Source organism: Dipodomys merriami, unplaced genomic scaffold (genome assembly GCF_024711535.1).
Source record: "Dipodomys merriami isolate MVZ:Mamm:240054 unplaced genomic scaffold, mDipMer1.0.p SCAF_68, whole genome shotgun sequence".
Taxonomy (NCBI): domain Eukaryota; kingdom Metazoa; phylum Chordata; class Mammalia; order Rodentia; family Heteromyidae; genus Dipodomys; species Dipodomys merriami.
Window position 1 is genome coordinate 5,180,920 of NW_027206268.1, and position 17,593 is coordinate 5,198,512.

A 17,593-nucleotide genomic window follows, 5' to 3' on the forward strand; every position below is an offset into this window, starting at 1 on the left:
GAGAAGAACATAGCAAGACCGGTTGGGACTGTGTAAACGGTGGTATGGAGACGAGACTTGGTTCTTAGTGAAATGGTGTGGTGCTGGAGCGTGGGAGTGGCTGACTTAATCATATAGTTAAATCTCTGGGTGCTTGATGAAGAATGACTACAGGAGAGGGACAATCGAAAGAAACCCTGGGTCCAAACAACAGATTACTACGATGGCTTGGATTCGGATGGTGGCAGTGAAGGAAAGAAGTAGTTGGGTTATTTGGTATTTATTTGGAAGTTCTCCTTGATTTGCTGGTGGTCTGGGCGCGGGGTAGGGGATCACAGGAGGGAGGAGGGAGTCTAGGAAAAGAACATGTTCTAGGAAATCAGATGGCCTGTTTGGGACCTGCTAAATTCGAGATGCCCACTGGAAGTCTAAGGGAACAGTTGGGTGTTCATTCACATACAGTGTTGATGGAAGTTCAGGCCTGGGCGGCACCAGCATTCACACCAAATGCTGCAAGGATTTCCTTAGAGAAAGAAAAGGAAGGGGTCCATTACTGGGCCCTGAGACCACTTCAGCTTTAAGGTGAAAGGTAGAGGAGCAGAGGCTGGTGATGCAGGAGAAAAGCCAGAAAATGCATTTTGTGACGAGAAAGGAGTATTCTATCTATCTATCTATCTATCTATCTATCTATCTATCCATCCATCCATCCATCCATCCATCCATCCATCCATCCATCCGGTCATGGGGCTTGAACTCTGAACTTTGGGCCTGGGCACTGTCCCTGAGCTCTTCAGCTCAAGGCTCCACCACTTGAGCCACAATGCCACTTCCTGTTTTCTGGTGATTGATTGGAGATAAAAGTCTCACAGACTTTCCTTCCCTGGGCTGGCTTATGAACCACTATCCTCAGATCTCAGCCTCCTGAATAGCTAGGATGACAGGCGTGAGCCACTGGCACTGGGCAAAGGAGAGCATTTTAGAGAGGAATGAAACGTTCAGTTGTGTACAGGGGTGTCACCAAGTTGAGTATGAGGAGAAAGACACTAGCGACCTTAGCCAGCAGGAGCGGTTTCAGTACCTCTGTGGGATCTGGAGCTGAGTGGGCAGGCGGTGGGAAAGGGGAGGCAGTGAGTGGAGAGGAGGCCTTGGAGAAGGGAGTCTAGGAATTGGCTGACAGCAAGAGGGAGGGGTTGAAGTATTTTTTTTTTCCTCTTCTAGTACTTCCGTGCACTTGTTTATGTGCTGATGGAAACATTCTGGTAGAAGGAATGATGATTCAGGAAAGAAGGACAAAGTCCTCGATGTGGTGCTAGCTGGGTGGAGAGCACCAGTCACTGACTGCACTTATGTAGGGATGGTGGGGGTGGGAGACTGGGGTGTAAAATGCTTCCACATGCTCCTTCCCCTAGTCTAAGTCTCCTGTGGATGCAGTCAACCTTTCCCTAATCACTGGTTGTTGGCTTTTTTTTCTGAACCACATATAATGTATTCTTTCACATTGAATTCATCATACACAAGGCTTAGTATGAAGTAACTGATAATATTTACTTTTTTTTTTAACCCACAGGTGAAGCTAAAAATTTATTGCCATATCTTGGACCCAACAAAATGAGAGATTGTTTCTGTACAATAAATTTGGACCAGGAAGAAGTTTATCGTACACAAGTTGTTGAGAAATCTTTAAGGTTGGTAGAGAAATTGGAAATCACCACTCAAGGTGATATCGAGTACTTCATCAATGTTACATATTTTTCCCAGGTTATTATCACCTAGAAGACTTCTTCATTTGAAAATTGTATTTACATTAGGAATTTATTTTATTTATATTAAAAATTGTTTTTGATGGTTCTAGGATTTGAATTCAAGGCCTTTTAGTTATGAGGTAGGTGTTCTACCGCTTTAGGCCTGTCCCCAGTCCTAGAATTTATTTTTAGAATTTCAGAAATGGAGTTTGAAAGAGTTGAATGTTCATTGAGCCAGACTAACCATATGCTGGGCTCCTTGACAGTAGCTCTGCAAGTGATGCTTAATTATGTTCCAGTCAACTAGTGGCTGACTCCTAAAACAACCTGTTTGGCCTTTGAACTCCTGTGACTCTCAGAAAATGCTTGTGTTTAGTTGGTTAATGGTTGTTTAAATGAGATCCTGTTACGTGCCAGGAACAAGATAGATACACTGCTTGCTTTTATATGGCTTTTCATTGCCTCACTACAGAAAATGGTTTCTCATTCGGTCATTTGGACTTTCGGGGAACAAGTTTAATTCATCATTCACATGACATTCCATCATATACCTCAGTCTGTCCTCGAAATCAGCAAGCGCTAATTTTGCCATTACTTTCCTTAAAGGACCTCATTATTTTTCCAAGTCATAACAGCTCTTAAGTTTCTTAAAGGTTAATTATTGCTGCATTCTCAGGGGGTGGACTCTTAGCCTTTTCATCTTTGGAAGTGTCACTGCCCTTTGACGGTATGCTTAGAATGTAGCAGCATTTGTGGACATACTTCTAGCACAGCCATGCTGGACAAATGTAGTCATTTTCAGACGAGTCCAAACAAGGGTATGGGGAGTTGTTGAAAGAAAGATGTAGTTAATCTGGGCACTGGTGGCTCACGCCCATAATCCTAGCTACTCAGGAGGCTGAGATCTGAGGATTGTGGTTCAAAGCCAGCCTGGGCAGGAAAGTCTGTGAGATTCTCATCTCCAATAAACTACTCAGAAAAAGCTGGAAGTGGCGCTGTGGCCCAAGTGATAGAGCCCTAGCCTTGAATGCAAAGAGGTTCAGGGTTGAGGGACAGCACCAAGGCCCTGAGTTTAAGCCCCAGGACCAGGGCTTCCCCCCCCCCCAAAAAAAAGAGGACATAGTAGATGAAATACTGTGTACATGACTTAAGTCAACTGTAGTTCAGTTTTAATTCAGGGAAATAGTTTCTTTCATGTTCTCTTCTTCCCCCTTCTCTCCCTCCTCTTCCTCTTTCTCCGGAGAGAGAAGGGAGAAGGGAGGGACAGGAGTAGAGAGACAGAGAGGTAATAGATATGCCATGTAGCTCAGGCCGGCCTGAATTAGTGAGGATTCTGAGCACTGGGATTATAGGTGTAAATATCAAGTTTGTCATAAGAAAGGCATTATATAAAAGCAAAAATACTTTAGTAGGCTGAGCATAGGTGGTTCACGTTTGTAATCCTAGCTACTCAGGAGGCTAAGAACTTAGGACCATGGTTCAAAGCCAGCTTGGGCAGGAAAGTCTGTGGTCTTTGTTTTATTTGTTGTCGGTCGTGGGGCCTGAACTCTGGGCCTGGGCGCTGTCCCTCAGCTCTTCAGCTCAAGGCTAGCGCTCTACCACTTGAGCCACAGCACTACTTCCAGCTTTTTTCTTTTTGCTTATGTGGTGCTGAGGAATTGAACCCAGGGCTGCATGCATGCAAGGCAAACATTCCACAACTGAGCCACCTTCCCAACCCAATCTGTGAGGTTTTTATCTCCAGTTAACCACTAGAAACCCAGAAGTGGAGCTGTGGCTCAAGTGGTAGAGCACTAGCCTTAAGCAAAAGAGCTCAGGGACAGTGACAGAGCTCAGGGACAGTGACTAGGCCCTGAGTTCAAGCCCCATGACCGCAAAACAAACTTCAGTAGCCCAGAAAGCTTTGGTGTAATTCTCCAAATCATTAGTCATAGGTCCCTGCTGTATCAGAATTTTTGTGTTTTTATATTTTGTAAATATAAATATATAAATGCATTATATTTATAAATGAAGAAACTAAGCAAGAGGCTGAATAAGTTGTGATGTAATATGGGAAGTTAGAAACACAAAACTAAGATTGAGGGGCTGAAACTATTTACACCTTAGGTTGATACTTGTATATATGCTGATTTTATATTTCAGAGTAGGTAGTGATATACAAAAAGAAACTAGTAATTGTCCATGAATTGGATACCTGTGCTTTCTAATATGGAGCCTTATAAATAAGGAACTAAAATTAGTTTACCTTGTTTTTTCAACTGTTGCCTTTCTGAATTTTTTTTTGTTTTGTTTTGCTTTGTTTTTGGGTCTGGTCGTGGGGCCTGAACTCTGGGCCTGGGCGCTGTTCCTCAGCTCTCAGCTCAAGGCTAGCGCTCTACCACTTGAGCCAACGCGCCACTTCCGGCTTTTTTCTTTTTTGCTTATGTGGTGCTGAGGAATCGAACCCAGGGCCTCAGGCATGCAAGGCAAGCGCTCTACCACTGAGCCATCTTCCCAGCCCCCTTTCTGAATATTTTTGTAGTAGAAAATAATGAAGCCATCTGTATTTCTTTAGCTGAATACCAACTTGAAAAGTAATTTAAGGCAACACTGCATTATTGTAGACAGTTTCAGTATAGTCAGAGTAGATGATTCTTGAATTATGGTATCCCTAGCATTTTCCCTCATGCAGTAGGGCAAAAGAATCTTTAAAAAAAAAAAATCCTGCTTATGGGGTGGTTGGTGGCACATGTCTGTCATCCTAGCTGCTCAGGAGGCTGAGATCTGAGGATCATGGTTCAAAGCCAGCCCAACAGGAAAGTCAGTGAGGCTTTTTATCTCCAGTTAACCACCAGAAAATTGGAAGCAGCACTGTGGCTCAAAGTGGTAGAGCATTATCCTGGAGCAAAAGAGCTCAGGGATCATTTCCAGACCCTGAGTTCAAGACTCATAACTACTACCACCACCAACAAAAATTCCTGCTCATTCTGGAAGCCGAGATTTGAGGATTGCAGTTTGAGGCCAGCCCATGCAATAAAGTCTGAGACTCTTATCTCCAGTTAACCACCAAAGAGCTAGGAAGTGGAGCTGTGTCTCAAGTGGTAGAGTGCTAGCCTTGAGCAAAAGAAGTTCAGGGACAGTGCTCAGGCCCTGAGTTCAAGCCTCAGGATAGGATAAAAAAAAATATTTTTTTAAAAAAACGTGGCTATGTGGTATATAAAAGGAATTATCTGTGTTATAATTGTTTATGAATAATACAAGGAAAGAAATACCTAAACATGTAATATTTGCCTAATAGTTGTTTAGGCATGATGTCTGTTGAAACCAGTTAGAAGACTCTAGTGACTTTGGCAGACCAACTTTGGAAAGGTTGCCAGGGTTTAGAACAGCTAAGAATAGAGTCACTTGTTTTCTGGATAGTATCAGAGATGACTTTTGTAAGAGTGTGATACTTTGAATTTCAACTTTTCTTAATGATAACTACATTTCAGGATGGTATTTTAGAATAGTCTATAAGGTAGAAATTTCACTGGCTAACAGTAGGAAGAGGTGACTACAGAGAGGAATAGGGAGAATTTCTGGGGAGATAGAAATGTTCTGTGTCCTGATTTAGTAGAGAGATTACAAAAGATTTTCCATATCAAGAGCAACTGAAATGCTCACATATTGCTAATAAGTATATAAAATGGGCGTGACTGCTTGGAAAAAAACTTTAAAAGTATTTTAAACTTTAAAAGTACTTTTAAAAAAGCCAGGCACTGGTGGCTCATGTCTGTCAGCCTCTCAGGAGGCTGAGATCTGAGGATCACGGTTCAAAGACAGCTTGGGCAAGAAAGTCCGTGAGACTCTCATCTCCAATAAACCACTAGAAAACCGGAAGTGGTGCTGTGGCTCAAGCAACAGAGTGCTCGCCTTGAGCTGAAGAGCTGTAGAGCGCTCACCTTGAGCTGAAGAGCACGGGGACAGTGCCCAAGCCCAGAGTTCAAGCCCCAGGACCGACCAAGAAAACAAAAACAAAAAACAAAAATACTTTTAAAGTATACCTAAAAAATACCACATATTGTTGTGGTATTTCCATATTTCTAGGACAGTGATGTGAAGGATACTGTTCTGTGCTCTCACTAAGTCCGCTTTTGGTGAATGAATATGAGTCTAGACCATCCAGTGTATCTTCAGGACCGAAGGGAACTGTGCATCCTGTCAATGGAAAGCCTCTGAACTCAGCCTGTTCTGAATAGGATTTGGTTGAAACTTTGCATTGAAAATTACTTTGGGGTATTTTGAAGTTCTTTTTCCATGATATCTTAGTCTGTATTTCTGTGCAATTGAAAATGATGCTTGAAGATAATTTAATATTTAATAATTTAATATATCGATAGTAATAAATTGATTTGTTAATAGTGGTATTATTTGAAGTAGTGAGCTTTCTCCCCTTTCTTTCCTCTTTAGCCCATTTTTCAGTGAAGAATTTTACTTTGAGATTCCACGAACTTTCCAGTATTTGTCTTTCTATGTCTATGATAAGAATGTTTTACAAAGAGACCTTCGTATAGGTAGGTATAATTCATCATTATTTTTAACTAACACATTGAGGTGCTATTATATTCTATAAATAGTAAGTGTTAAGCTACAGAATGATATATGCTCACTATTTCTAATCCTTTTCTCTAAACTTGGTGAGTATTTCTGACTTGGATTTTTAATTCGTGTGTTCAGCTTCGATGGTATGCCTCTGGAGGCCTTTTTGGTCCCAAGCCCCTGTGCTTGCTGAACTTGCTCCTTAGTTCACCATTTAGGTCCAGAGAAGATAAATGTGGTACTTATGAAGGTAGAGATTATGTCTCAATGAGTGCCTAATTTGGTAAATGTTCAAAAAGCATTTGTTAAATGGTTCAACTGTTTCTATCCAAAGCTTATAGTATTAGTCTATCTTTTTATTTTTTATTTTTTATTTTTTATTTTCTGGGTCCGATCGTGGGGCCTGAACTCTGGGCCTGGGCGCTGTCCCTCAGCTCTTCAGCTCAAGGCTAGAGCTCTACCACTTGAGCCACAGCACCACTTCTGGCTTTTTTCTTTTTGCTTATGTGGTGCTGAGGAATCGAACCCAGGGCCTTGAGCATGCAAGGCAAGCACTCTACCACTGAGCCACCTTCCCAGCCCTAGTCTACCTTTAAAAAAAAATGCTGTTTTAATTTTTTTCTAATAGAATAACATTCATTATAGAGTTTCTTCCTGTCTATATTGGTGACCAATAAATATATGTTTCTTTTTTGTGGGGGAGGGGGCAATACTGACTTTGAACTCAGGGCCTGTACTTGGTGGGCAATTGAACCAACACTTCTAGTCCCCCATCCCCCCCTTTTTAAAAATCAAATGTGATTGTTTTGCCTAAGCTAATCTTGAACTGATGGACTCAGGTGATTCTACCTCAGCCTCCAAAGTAACTCCAACTACAGGCATGTACCAAGTCTGCCTAGCTCTCCAGCATTCTTTCTTGTTAAATGTTAGCTTTTTTCTGCTATACACATAACAAATACTTGTTTTCTCTCATATAAGGCTTTTTTTTGTTTTGTTTTTAATGATTGTTTATTGAAAGCCTAGGAAGTGATTCTCATAGTGTGTGTTTTCTTAAATGTGTCTATTTGCTTCCTAAACAAGCATGCAGACTCTTTTGTTCTTTCTCCTGTTCTGGGGCTTGAACTCTGTTCAAGGCTAGCACTCTACCACTTGAGCCACAGCTTCACTTCTGGCTTTTTTTGGCAGTTAATTGGAGATAAGAGTCTCATAGACATTCTTACCTGGGCTGGCTTTGAACTGAGATCCTCAGAGCTTAGCCTTCCATGTAGCTAGGATTATAGGGATGAAGCATCAGGGCCCAGCTAGTGTTTCAGATTTTTAAGTGTGAGAGTATTTGTATAGATTTTTTTCCAGATGAGCATTTATAGTCTGAAAATCCAAACTTTTAAATGTCGTGTTTGTGCTCAAAGCTAATTCTGTTTTGTGGGGTTTTAACAGACTACCTAAGTAGCAAAAGAAAGAACAGTAGGGCTGGGAAGGTGGCTCAGTGGTAGAGTGCTTGCCTAGCATGCATGAGGCCCTGGGTTCGATTCCTCAGCACCACATAAGCAGAAAAAGCTGGAAGTGGTGCTGTGGCTCCAGTGGTAGAGCGCTAGCCTTGAGCTGAAAAGCTGAGGGACAGCGCCCAGGCCCAGAGTTCAGGCCCCATGACTGGCCAAAAAAAAAAAAAAAAGAACAGTAATAAAGTGATACGAATTGGCACACTAGAAGATAAAATCAGTCTTAGATTTTTACTGTTTCTAATGGAATTCTGTATATAAATTATTGAGGAGGAAGGTGATAAAAGATGAAGCTGGTAATATATTGGGACCAGCCTCTGATAGACCTTAAAAACCATCCCAAACCTCAGAAGCTGTGGAATGTGGGTTTTATTCTATAAACAGTAATTTTGAACCTTTTGAGAATGTAACTATGGCAGTGCATTCATGGCTAATATCTATAATCCTAGTTACTTGGGAGTATCAGGGTCCCAAGGCCAGCTTGGGAAGAAAAGGCCAAAAGACTGTCTCAACAGGAAGAAACTAGGTGCGTGATGGCATATTCCTGTCATCTCAGATATGATGGGGAGCCAGAAATAGGCAGATCAAGGTCCAGGTATGTGATTGGACAGGAAGCAAGACCCTGCCTCAGAAATAACAGGCACATAAAAGGGCTGAGGGGGGGCTGGGAAGGTGGCTCAGTGGTAGAGTGCTTGCCTTGCATGCATGAGGCCCTGGGTTCGATTCCTCAGCACCACATAAGCAGAAGGAAAAAAAAGAAAAGGGCTGAGGGTGTGGCTTAGAAGTAGAGCACCAGCTTAGCCCAAGTGCAAGACCCTGAGTTCAAACCCCAGCACTGCCCAGACCAAAAAGAAAATAGTACCTGTGTATGTTCTGTGGATTTATACATACGCACACACACATAATATACCTTGTGAAATCTAAATGTGCTGAGTTGATAGTTTCTAAGTTGTAGGCATAGGAAGCTGCTGATAAGAACAGGCCGTGGAGAGCAGTAAGGAGGCTTTTATCAATCAGGTAAGCTGGCTGGGGCAGCGGCAGTGAAAATGTGGAGGAGGAAGTATGCCTCAGGTTTCCTGTAGGACTCTGGGAGCGAGGGGCTGATGCAGATGTGACATGGTGGAGAGTTCACAGTGAGCTTGTCCACCACCCCACCAGTCCTGAGCTGAAGTAGGAAACACACAGGAACCTTCACTGGGTGTGGGGCATGTGAAAAGAGAAGAGGCTTTTATTTCAAAGAAGTTAAGGCTGTGTTACCTAGGGAACATCTTGGTGGACACACTTGTTGACAGCTGAAACACAGATGTGAAGCTCAGAGGAAAGAAGCGCTGGAGACTTGAAAACCGTGAGCCGTAAGTGAAGGCTGTGCGGGAATGAATGGAAATAACCTGGGAGCAGAGGGGGCTTAGGGAGAGAGACTTCTAGGAACATCCATGAGGCATTAGTGATTTTCATTGTCTCTGTACACCTATTGTCATCTTCAGATAGCACTTCTTGAAAGAACCCTCACTTGAAACCTGTAATTGTCATTTACCAAATAAAGGCCAGTTTTTAGTAAAACAACCTCCAGTAAATTTATTGTAAAAATTGTGTTGGTTTGAAGTTTTTTTCTTTAATTTTTATTACTAAGGCATAAAATGTCATCATTTCATGAGTTTGTTTTTCCTTTTACATGTAGAAATTATTAAACATACCCTGTAAAGTACATACTGTGCAAAGTTGGAAATTGGCCTTGATTTTTGGGGGGGGGGGGAGGGGGAGGGGCGTCCAGTCGTGGGGCCTGAACTCTGGGCCTGGGCGCTGTCCCTCAGCTCTTCAGCTCAAGGCTAGCGCTCTACCACTTGAGCCACAGTGCCACTTCCGGCTTTTTCTTTTTGCTTATGTGGTGCTGAGGAATTGAACCCAGGGCCTCATGCATGCAAGGCAAGTGCTCTACCACTGAGCCACCTTCCCAGCCCATGGCCTTGATTTTTTTAACTTATAAACCCTTAACATTTTTCTTGCTTAACATACTTTCTTTGTTATCAACTACCAAGTTTAGTTTACTTTTTAGAGATGTTGAGCTGTTGGAAGTATTTTTTTAAAAAACATAGGTATCTTTTTTGGGCTTTTTGTTTTTATACTGCTGGCGTTGGATTTGTTTTTGCTGTTTGTTTTTGCCTACTGAGCCCAGGGGCCTCCTGCATACTTGGCAAGCTTTCTATCACTGATCCATAGCCCCAACCCTAAATTACTTTTCCCCCTTCCCATCCCTAGTCCCGTCCCTCAAGTACTAATTGTTACCAATGTGGAATTTAGTTTTTCACATCAGGCATCTTGATATTCCAGAAATAGTGCAAAAAGTACTTTATGGATTAATTAAAAACTTGAGACCCGGGGCTGGGAAGGTGGCTCAGTGGTAGAGCGCTTGCCTTGCATGCATGAGGCCCTGGGTTCGATTCCTCAGCACCACATAAGCAAAAAGAAAAAAGCCGGAAGTGGTGCTGTGGCTCAAGTGGTAGAGTGCTAGCCTTGAGCTGAAGAGCTGAGGGACAGCGCCCAGGCCCAGAGTTCAGGCCCCATGACCGGACCCAAAAAAAAACAAAAAACAAAAACTTGAGACCCAGGATCCATGCCATAGAAAGATTAAAAAATTTTAAACTTAAGTTTTTTACTGTGTACTATATTTTTCTAAGGTATTGGAAATAAGAAAAGATGAGAAAAACTTGAAGCACTTATTTCTGTTTCCCTTGAGGATTCTAATATTTAGAACAGTTTACCTTTACAATTTATAGTTATTTATTTACTTATTTATTCTATTTTTTTTGGTGAGCAGTGCCAGTTCCTGAGGCTTGAACTCAGGGCTTTGGTGCTGTACCTGAGTTTTTTTGTTTTTGTTTTCTTTTTATCTCAAGGCTAGCGCTCTGCCACTTGAGTCACAATTCCACTTCGGGCCCTTTTTTGGCAGTTAATTGGAAATTAGAGTCATGGAGCTTAATGCCCCAGGTGGCTTCCAGACATGCTCCTTAGATCTCAGCCTCCTGAGTAGCTGGGATTACAGGCGTGAACCATCAGTGCCTGGCTAGTTATTTTTTAAGGGAATCTATAGAGTTAAAACAAATAAACATGGCTATTTTAGTAGACTTGGGCAACCTTCCTATCCCAGTGGCTCAGATAAAGGGATAAAGAGTATTTCACTGGGATATTGGGAGACCTGAAGTCTCATGTTGACTCTACACTGATTTGCTGTGACTTTTAACAAGCCAATTCACTTTCTAAGGCCTGGTTGAACTATAAGATAAGGCTATATTCAAAATCGTTGAGGTCTTGAATTGTGAATTCTGCGCCCATTTGGCTCTTAAGTCGAACCTACTAGTTAAAAGTTGCTTGTGACTACACTTTGGCATCTGATTGCAGAGGTACTGTACAGTTGCCTTTTGCTATTTACAGATCACCCCTACTGAGTGGCTTAATTCAGCAACTGTGTATTTGCTCAGGATCTTAGGAGTTGCCAGTTTGGACTGAGTTTATCTGTGATCTTTCTCTATCTGGAAAGCTGACTGGTGCTGTGTGGTCTGATCCTTGTCTGACTGTTGGTCCTGGTGGTCAGCTGGCTCTTACTCTTTCTGTATGATCTCTGGGTTCCATGAGGTCAAGTCCCATGGCACAGAAGCTTATTAAGCTTCCGCTTACTTTACATTGATACTCACTGGCTGAAGCAGGTCACATAAATGGGCCCAGAGTCAGTGCTGGAGAAAACTACACAATGGCCTAGGTGCCAGGAAGTCTGGTTTGTTGGAGGCCATTAATACATCAGTCTACCACACATACCAAAATCCATCCACCTTCAACCTCACACACTTTCAAGAGCTCCTGGGTGCTGCCAGTGGCTCTTGAGTCATGATGTTGGCTGTTTGCCACAGTCTGTTCAATCATCTGGTCATCTTTTGTATTGTATTTGCATTTTTTCTATCCTTTCAGCCATTTCTATTATTTCTAAGTAGAAACAGGATCTGTATCAGGCTGATGTTTCTAAGAATATGTGGTGACTAAAAGTTAATGGCAAGAAAATACTGTTTAAAAGTTGTATTGGAAAGCTAAGAATCCTTTTTTTTTTTCTTTAAATTTCCTGTCCTGGTTGGATTTTAAGGGAGTCATAAGTATCTGCTGTGTGTATATTTGGTTTCAGCTCTTTCTGTCTATGAGTGTTAGGACAATGGGGACATGAAATTGTACCTTTAAATGGTTTGTTGGAAAATTTGTTCCTGGTTAGTAAATTCATGACTAGTGAAATAATGCGTTAATTTTGTTTGAAGAAAAGTTAGAAACACTGAAGTAGAAAAGTCTTTGGGACTATTGTAGGCTTAGAATTGTGTGTGTGTGTGTGTGTGTGTGTGTGTGCACGTGTGTGCACGTGTGTGTCTCCTAGGGCTTGAACTAGGCTTAGGCACTGTCCCTGAGGGGTTTCTTTTATTGTTGTTCAAGGTTAGTGATCTACTACTTGAGCCATAACTCCATTTTTTGGCTTTTTGGCTTGCTAAATGGTCTTTCCTGCCCTGCACAGAATAGTTTGTAAATCTTAGAGCTGAAAGTCATTTCCAGTGAACAGGAAACCAACCAGATGTAGAAAGTTGAAATACTTTACCCACAGTCACACAACTAACAAATGACAGAGTTGACACCAGGCTATGAAATAAATACTGTATTGGGAGGAACATGAACAGTTGCAAACATTAGTTTCAGAATCTGTCTTCACTTATTAGTTAATAACAACTATTTTTCAATAATTTTAAATATTTAAATATTTGAGACTGTGATTATAATCTCTACCTCCAAGATTATTAAAAGATGAAATGAGAAAACATGTAAGAATATCTGCTGCTTAGATGTTTACTAAATACTGGCTTTTCTCCAGGCACCTGTGGATCACGCCTGTTATTCTAGCTACTCAGGAGGCTGAGATTTAAGGATGGCAGTTCGAAACCAGCCTGTGCAGGAAAGTCTGTGAGACTCTTATCTCCAGTGAGCTATTCAGAAAAAGCTGGAGGTGGCGCTGTGGCTCAAACGGTAGAGCGCTAGCCTTGAGCAAAAAAAGACGCTCAGCATCAACACACAGGAACAGAGTTGAAGCCCTAGGACTAGCAAAATAGTAAAAATAAATAAATCCTAGCTTTTCTTTCAGTTCAGTTCTTTTGAGTCACTTGATGCTGTGACAAAATTCTAAGAGAAGCAATTTAAGAGGAGGAAACTTTTGTGGGTTTTTTTTTTTTTCCTTTCAATTTCAGAGGTGTTAGTCTAGGGTCATCTGGCTCTGTTTCTAGGACATGAGGAAGCAGAATGTTAGGATGGAAATGTTCTTCTGTATGGCTAAAAAACAGAAACAGACTGGGGTCAGAGTCTGCCCAGCAAGGGCACACTCCCAGTGACCTGCTCCTGACTCCTTGTTTCTACCCCTCACCCCCAAAACCACCAAATTGTGGATCCGTCAGTAGATTAATTCATTGCGTAGGTCAGAGTTCACAAGATTTCTCCAATCACTTCCCCAGAGTTCCACCTGTGAACAGTGTCGGAGGCTAAATCTTCCACCCCTGAGTTTTGAGGGGACACTCGGTGGTTAAACCATAGCAGTCAGTGTTCTTTCTGCTCTGTTTGGCTGCCTACCATTTTTAGCTCATGCCTGCCAGTTGATGATGTCGTCTCAGGATGACAGAGAAGAGCCACAGGTGTTTTTGATTTTTTTTTCTTTTTACTTATTTGTATCTCAGAAACGTACCCCTCTTGCCTGTCCTTTTTTCCTCTCTCCTCTGTACTTCCTTTCCATTTATCACCTCACTTTTTTCTCTTCTTTTATTTTCTATCTTCCTACCTCCCCGCACCCTATTTTACTCCCCAAGGCTGCTGATAGATTTGTTTTCATGTATTAGTTTACCTAATAAAATATTGGACTTACAAAATTGACATCTTTAAAAAGAACTTAGGATGAAGAAATGGCAATAAAATTGCATGATCTTTTATCTTACAAATGGTTTATGCAAGTAGCCAGGGTTCTTTTTCTTAGGACAATTAGGGACAGTGAGTAGTATATACAAGATACAGACTAAGAAGAAAAGAGTATTTCTTCTGGAATGACAGTGTGTCTGGAACAGCATCTCTATAGTTAGAATTACACATCGTGAATGGAAAGAGAAACCTATCAGCCAACCAAAATGTTGAAATTTTTAAGCAGTAACTTTATTGAGATGTAATTCACAAATCAAAATTTTACCCTTTTAAATAATTTGTAGGGGCTGGGAAGATGGCTCAGTGGTAGAGCAATTGCCTGGCATGCCTGAGGCCCTGGGTTCGATTCCTCAGCACCACATAAGCAAAAAGAAAAAAGCCGGAGTGGCGCTGTGGCTCAAGTGGTAGAGCGCTAGCCTTGAGCTGAAGAGCTGAGGGACAGCGCCCAGGCCCAGAGTTCAGGCCCCACGAACGGACCCCAAAAAAAAAAATAATAATAATAATTTGTAGCTTGTTTAATGGCTCAGGAAAAGAATCCTTATTTGCACCAGAAAGAGAAAACAGAGAGAAACATAATAAAATATTAACATCTAGCCGGGCGCTGGTGGCTCACGCCTGTAATCCTAGCTACTCAGGAGGCTGAGATCTGAGGATCGCGGTTCAAAGCCAGCCCGGGCAGGAGAGACCGTGAGACTCCTATCTCCAATAAACCACCAGAAAACCGGAAGTGGCGCTGTAGCTCAAGTGGTAGAGCGCTCGCCTTGAGCTGAAGAGCTGAAGGACAGCGCCCAGGCCCAGAGTTCAAGCCCCACGACCGACAAAAAAAAAAAAAAAAAAAAAAATTAACATCTAGAGATTCTAGATAAAGAATTTAGAAGTTTTTTTTTTTTTTTTGGGTCCGGTTGTGGGGCCTGAGCGCTGTCCCTCAGCTCTTCAGTTCAAGGCTAGCGCTCTACCACTTGAGCCACAGCACCACTTCCGGCTTTTTTTTTTCTTTTTGCTTATGTGGTGCTGAGGAATCGAACCCAGGGCCTTGAGCATGCAAGGCAAGCGCTCTACCACTGAGCCACCTTCCCAGCCCCAAGAATTTAGAAGTTTTGTGTACTATTCTTGCAACTTTTCAAGTTGTAAGATGATTTCAAAATATATTTGTAAAATGAAAAAACAGGTAGGAGAATTGTTATAGCACATTCATAGATTGTGTTATGACCACTGTCAACTTCGAGAAAAAATGTTTTAAAGCATATTTTTCTGTTTATTTTCTTGCCTTTTCTTTCCATTCCTTTGATCCACAAAATAAGTTGGTATATCTTGACATAAGATTTATTTAGGGGGGTGTGGGTGTGGGTATGGGTATAGGTATGTGTGCGCATGCATGCACACACACACACACCAGTTGTGGGGCTTGAACTTGGATCCTGGACGTTGTTCCTGAGCTTTTGTGTTCAAGGCTAGCACTCTACCACATGAACCACAGCTCCATTTTAGCTTTTTGGTAATTAATTGGAGATACCCAGGCTGGCTTCCAATCATGATCCTTAGATCTCAGCCTCCTGAGAAGTTAGGATTACAGGCGTAAGCAACCAGCACCTGGCCTTATTTACAGTTTTCTTAAGATCTTCAAATGATCTAAAAGAGCAGTTTGTGTATGTCTTAAGTGAAAAAGTGGGAATAATTGAAGTACTTAAGATGAAAATTCTAAAGTGAATATTCTGATTTGAAAAAAAATTGAAGAAAGGTGAATTGTTTTTTAATGTTAGTGTATATTTCTTGTTGAAGATTTTAGTTAAAATTTTGGAATAGTCATACATAAAACTTGGTCTGCTGCTTAAAACTTGAATTGAGGGGGCTGGGAATATGGCTCAGTGGTAGAGCGCTTGCCTTGCATGCCTCTGAGGCCCTAGGTTCGATTCCTCAGCATCACATAAGCAAAAAGAAAAAAGCCAGAAGTGGCGCTGTAGCTCAAGTGGTAGAATGCTAACCTTGAGCTGAAGAGCTGAGGGACAGCGCCCAGGCCCAGAGTTCAGGCCCCACGACCGGACCCAAAAAAAAAAAAAAAGAAAAACTTGAATTGAGGAAGGAAATGCTTTGTTACCAGCATGGCAAATACTTTATGATAATGAGACTTTCTCTGTCTCTTCCTCTCATCCTACTTTATTTTTTTGGTCTCTTCTGGAGAGGTGAAGAGGTAGAAACTCTGGGGAACTGCCTTGATTTTTAAGTGCATTGAAGCTTTGAAGGCGAAGTTTTAATGATAAGGGAATTTTAAGTTAGTTTGTACTTTGGTTACTGCTATGTAAGAAACTTTTTTTTCTTTTTACTCAAATGGAACTTCTAATCTCTGGCTGAATGCAGATACACCTGCAGGGTGTATGATTATCCACAGTATTTAACAACTGGGAAGCTTAATTTGTACTACCATTGTGCATTGCTTTTTATATTGAATGTACTATGGATAAAAAGGTGAATCTGAATAAGTACTGAAACATGAAATTGCATGTAAGTACAACTGAATTTTTGTCTAATTCCTGGGTTAAAATGCACCAGAAAAGGGCCTGCTAAGGGACAAGGGGAAAGGAGGCACTTCATTCTTAAAAAAAGAAAAAGAGAAAGGGGGGGGAGGGAGGGGGGCTGGGAAGGTGGCTCAGTGGTAGAGTGCTTGCCTCACACACATGACGCCCTGGGTTTGATTCCTCAGCACCACATAAACAAAAAGCCGGAAGTGGTACTATGGCTCGCCTTTAGCTGAAGAGCTCAGGGACAGTTCCCAGGTTCAGAGTTCAAGCCCCATGACTGACAATCAGTCAATCAAACAACAAACATAAAAAATGGTCTTTATTTTGTATCAGTAGGTCCATATTATTTTAAAACTTTGTAGTGCTCAGGAGTCTCAAGATTATGCAAAATAGGATTTTTCATATTATTTTACTTGTTTTCTACAGGAAAAGTAGCCATCAAAAAAGAAGACTTGTGTCACCACAGTGGTAAAGAAACTTGGTTTTCACTGCAGCCCGTTGACTCTAATTCAGAGGTTCAGGTAAGTATTAAGACCGAAGTAATTTCCTATACAGAAAATGAGTAATTATTCTAGTTCATGTTGTTAGGGCATATTATTCCCTTATTTAAAATCATATAGACCTTAGAGTAAAACAACAGCAGAAAATAAAACCCAACAATTTGCCATATCAATTAAAAAATAATGAAATATTGCACATACAGGAGAAAAGAGGGCGATTTAGGAGACAAGATACAGCAGCACATTTGGAAAAGTCACAGTGAAACCCATTAATATATGTTAATAATTATAAAAATAGAAAAAAATGCACATGGCTATATACATGTGAGGGTTTTTTTTTTTTTTTGGGTCCGGTTGTGGGGCCTGAACTCTGGGCCTGGGCGCTGTCCCTCAGCTCTTCAGCTCAAGGCTAGCGCTCTACCACTTGAGCTACAGCGCCACTTCCGGCTTTTTGCTTATGTGGTGCTGAGGAATCGAACCCAGGGCCTCATGCATGCAAGGCAAGCACTCTACCACTGGGCCACCTTCCCAGCCCCACATGTGAGGGTTTTTTTTGTTTTGTTTTGTTTTGCCAGTCCTGGGGCTTGAACTCAGGGCCTGGGCATTGTCCTTGAGCTTCTTTTGCTCAAGGTGAGCACTGCCACATGAGCCACAGCACCAGTTCTGGCTTTTTCTGTTTATATAGTACTGAGGAATCAAATCCAGGGCTTCATACATGTTAGGCAAGTACTCTACCACTAAGCCACATTCCCAGCCCACCTGTGAGTTTAAGGTTATATTAGGAGGCTCTTTCTTTTTCCTTCTTTCTTTCTTTCTTTCTT

At 41.6% G+C, this 17,593-nt stretch overlaps 1 protein-coding gene across 5 annotated transcripts in view; it reads left to right on the plus strand.

Moving 5' to 3' along the window:
• The window catches only part of Rasa2 (RAS p21 protein activator 2), a 120,782-nt gene that overhangs the window by 47,604 nt on the left and 55,585 nt on the right, over nucleotides 1-17,593 (plus strand). For all 5 annotated transcript variants that reach the window (XM_070005539.1, XM_070005538.1, XM_070005540.1 and 2 more), the window contains 3 exons: nucleotides 1,547-1,664; nucleotides 6,150-6,253; nucleotides 16,699-16,793. In XM_070005539.1, the coding sequence (XP_069861640.1) occupies nucleotides 1,588-1,664; nucleotides 6,150-6,253; nucleotides 16,699-16,793 (276 nt within the window). In that variant the 5' untranslated portion in view covers nucleotides 1,547-1,587. The remainder of the gene's footprint in view (nucleotides 1-1,546; nucleotides 1,665-6,149; nucleotides 6,254-16,698; nucleotides 16,794-17,593) is intronic.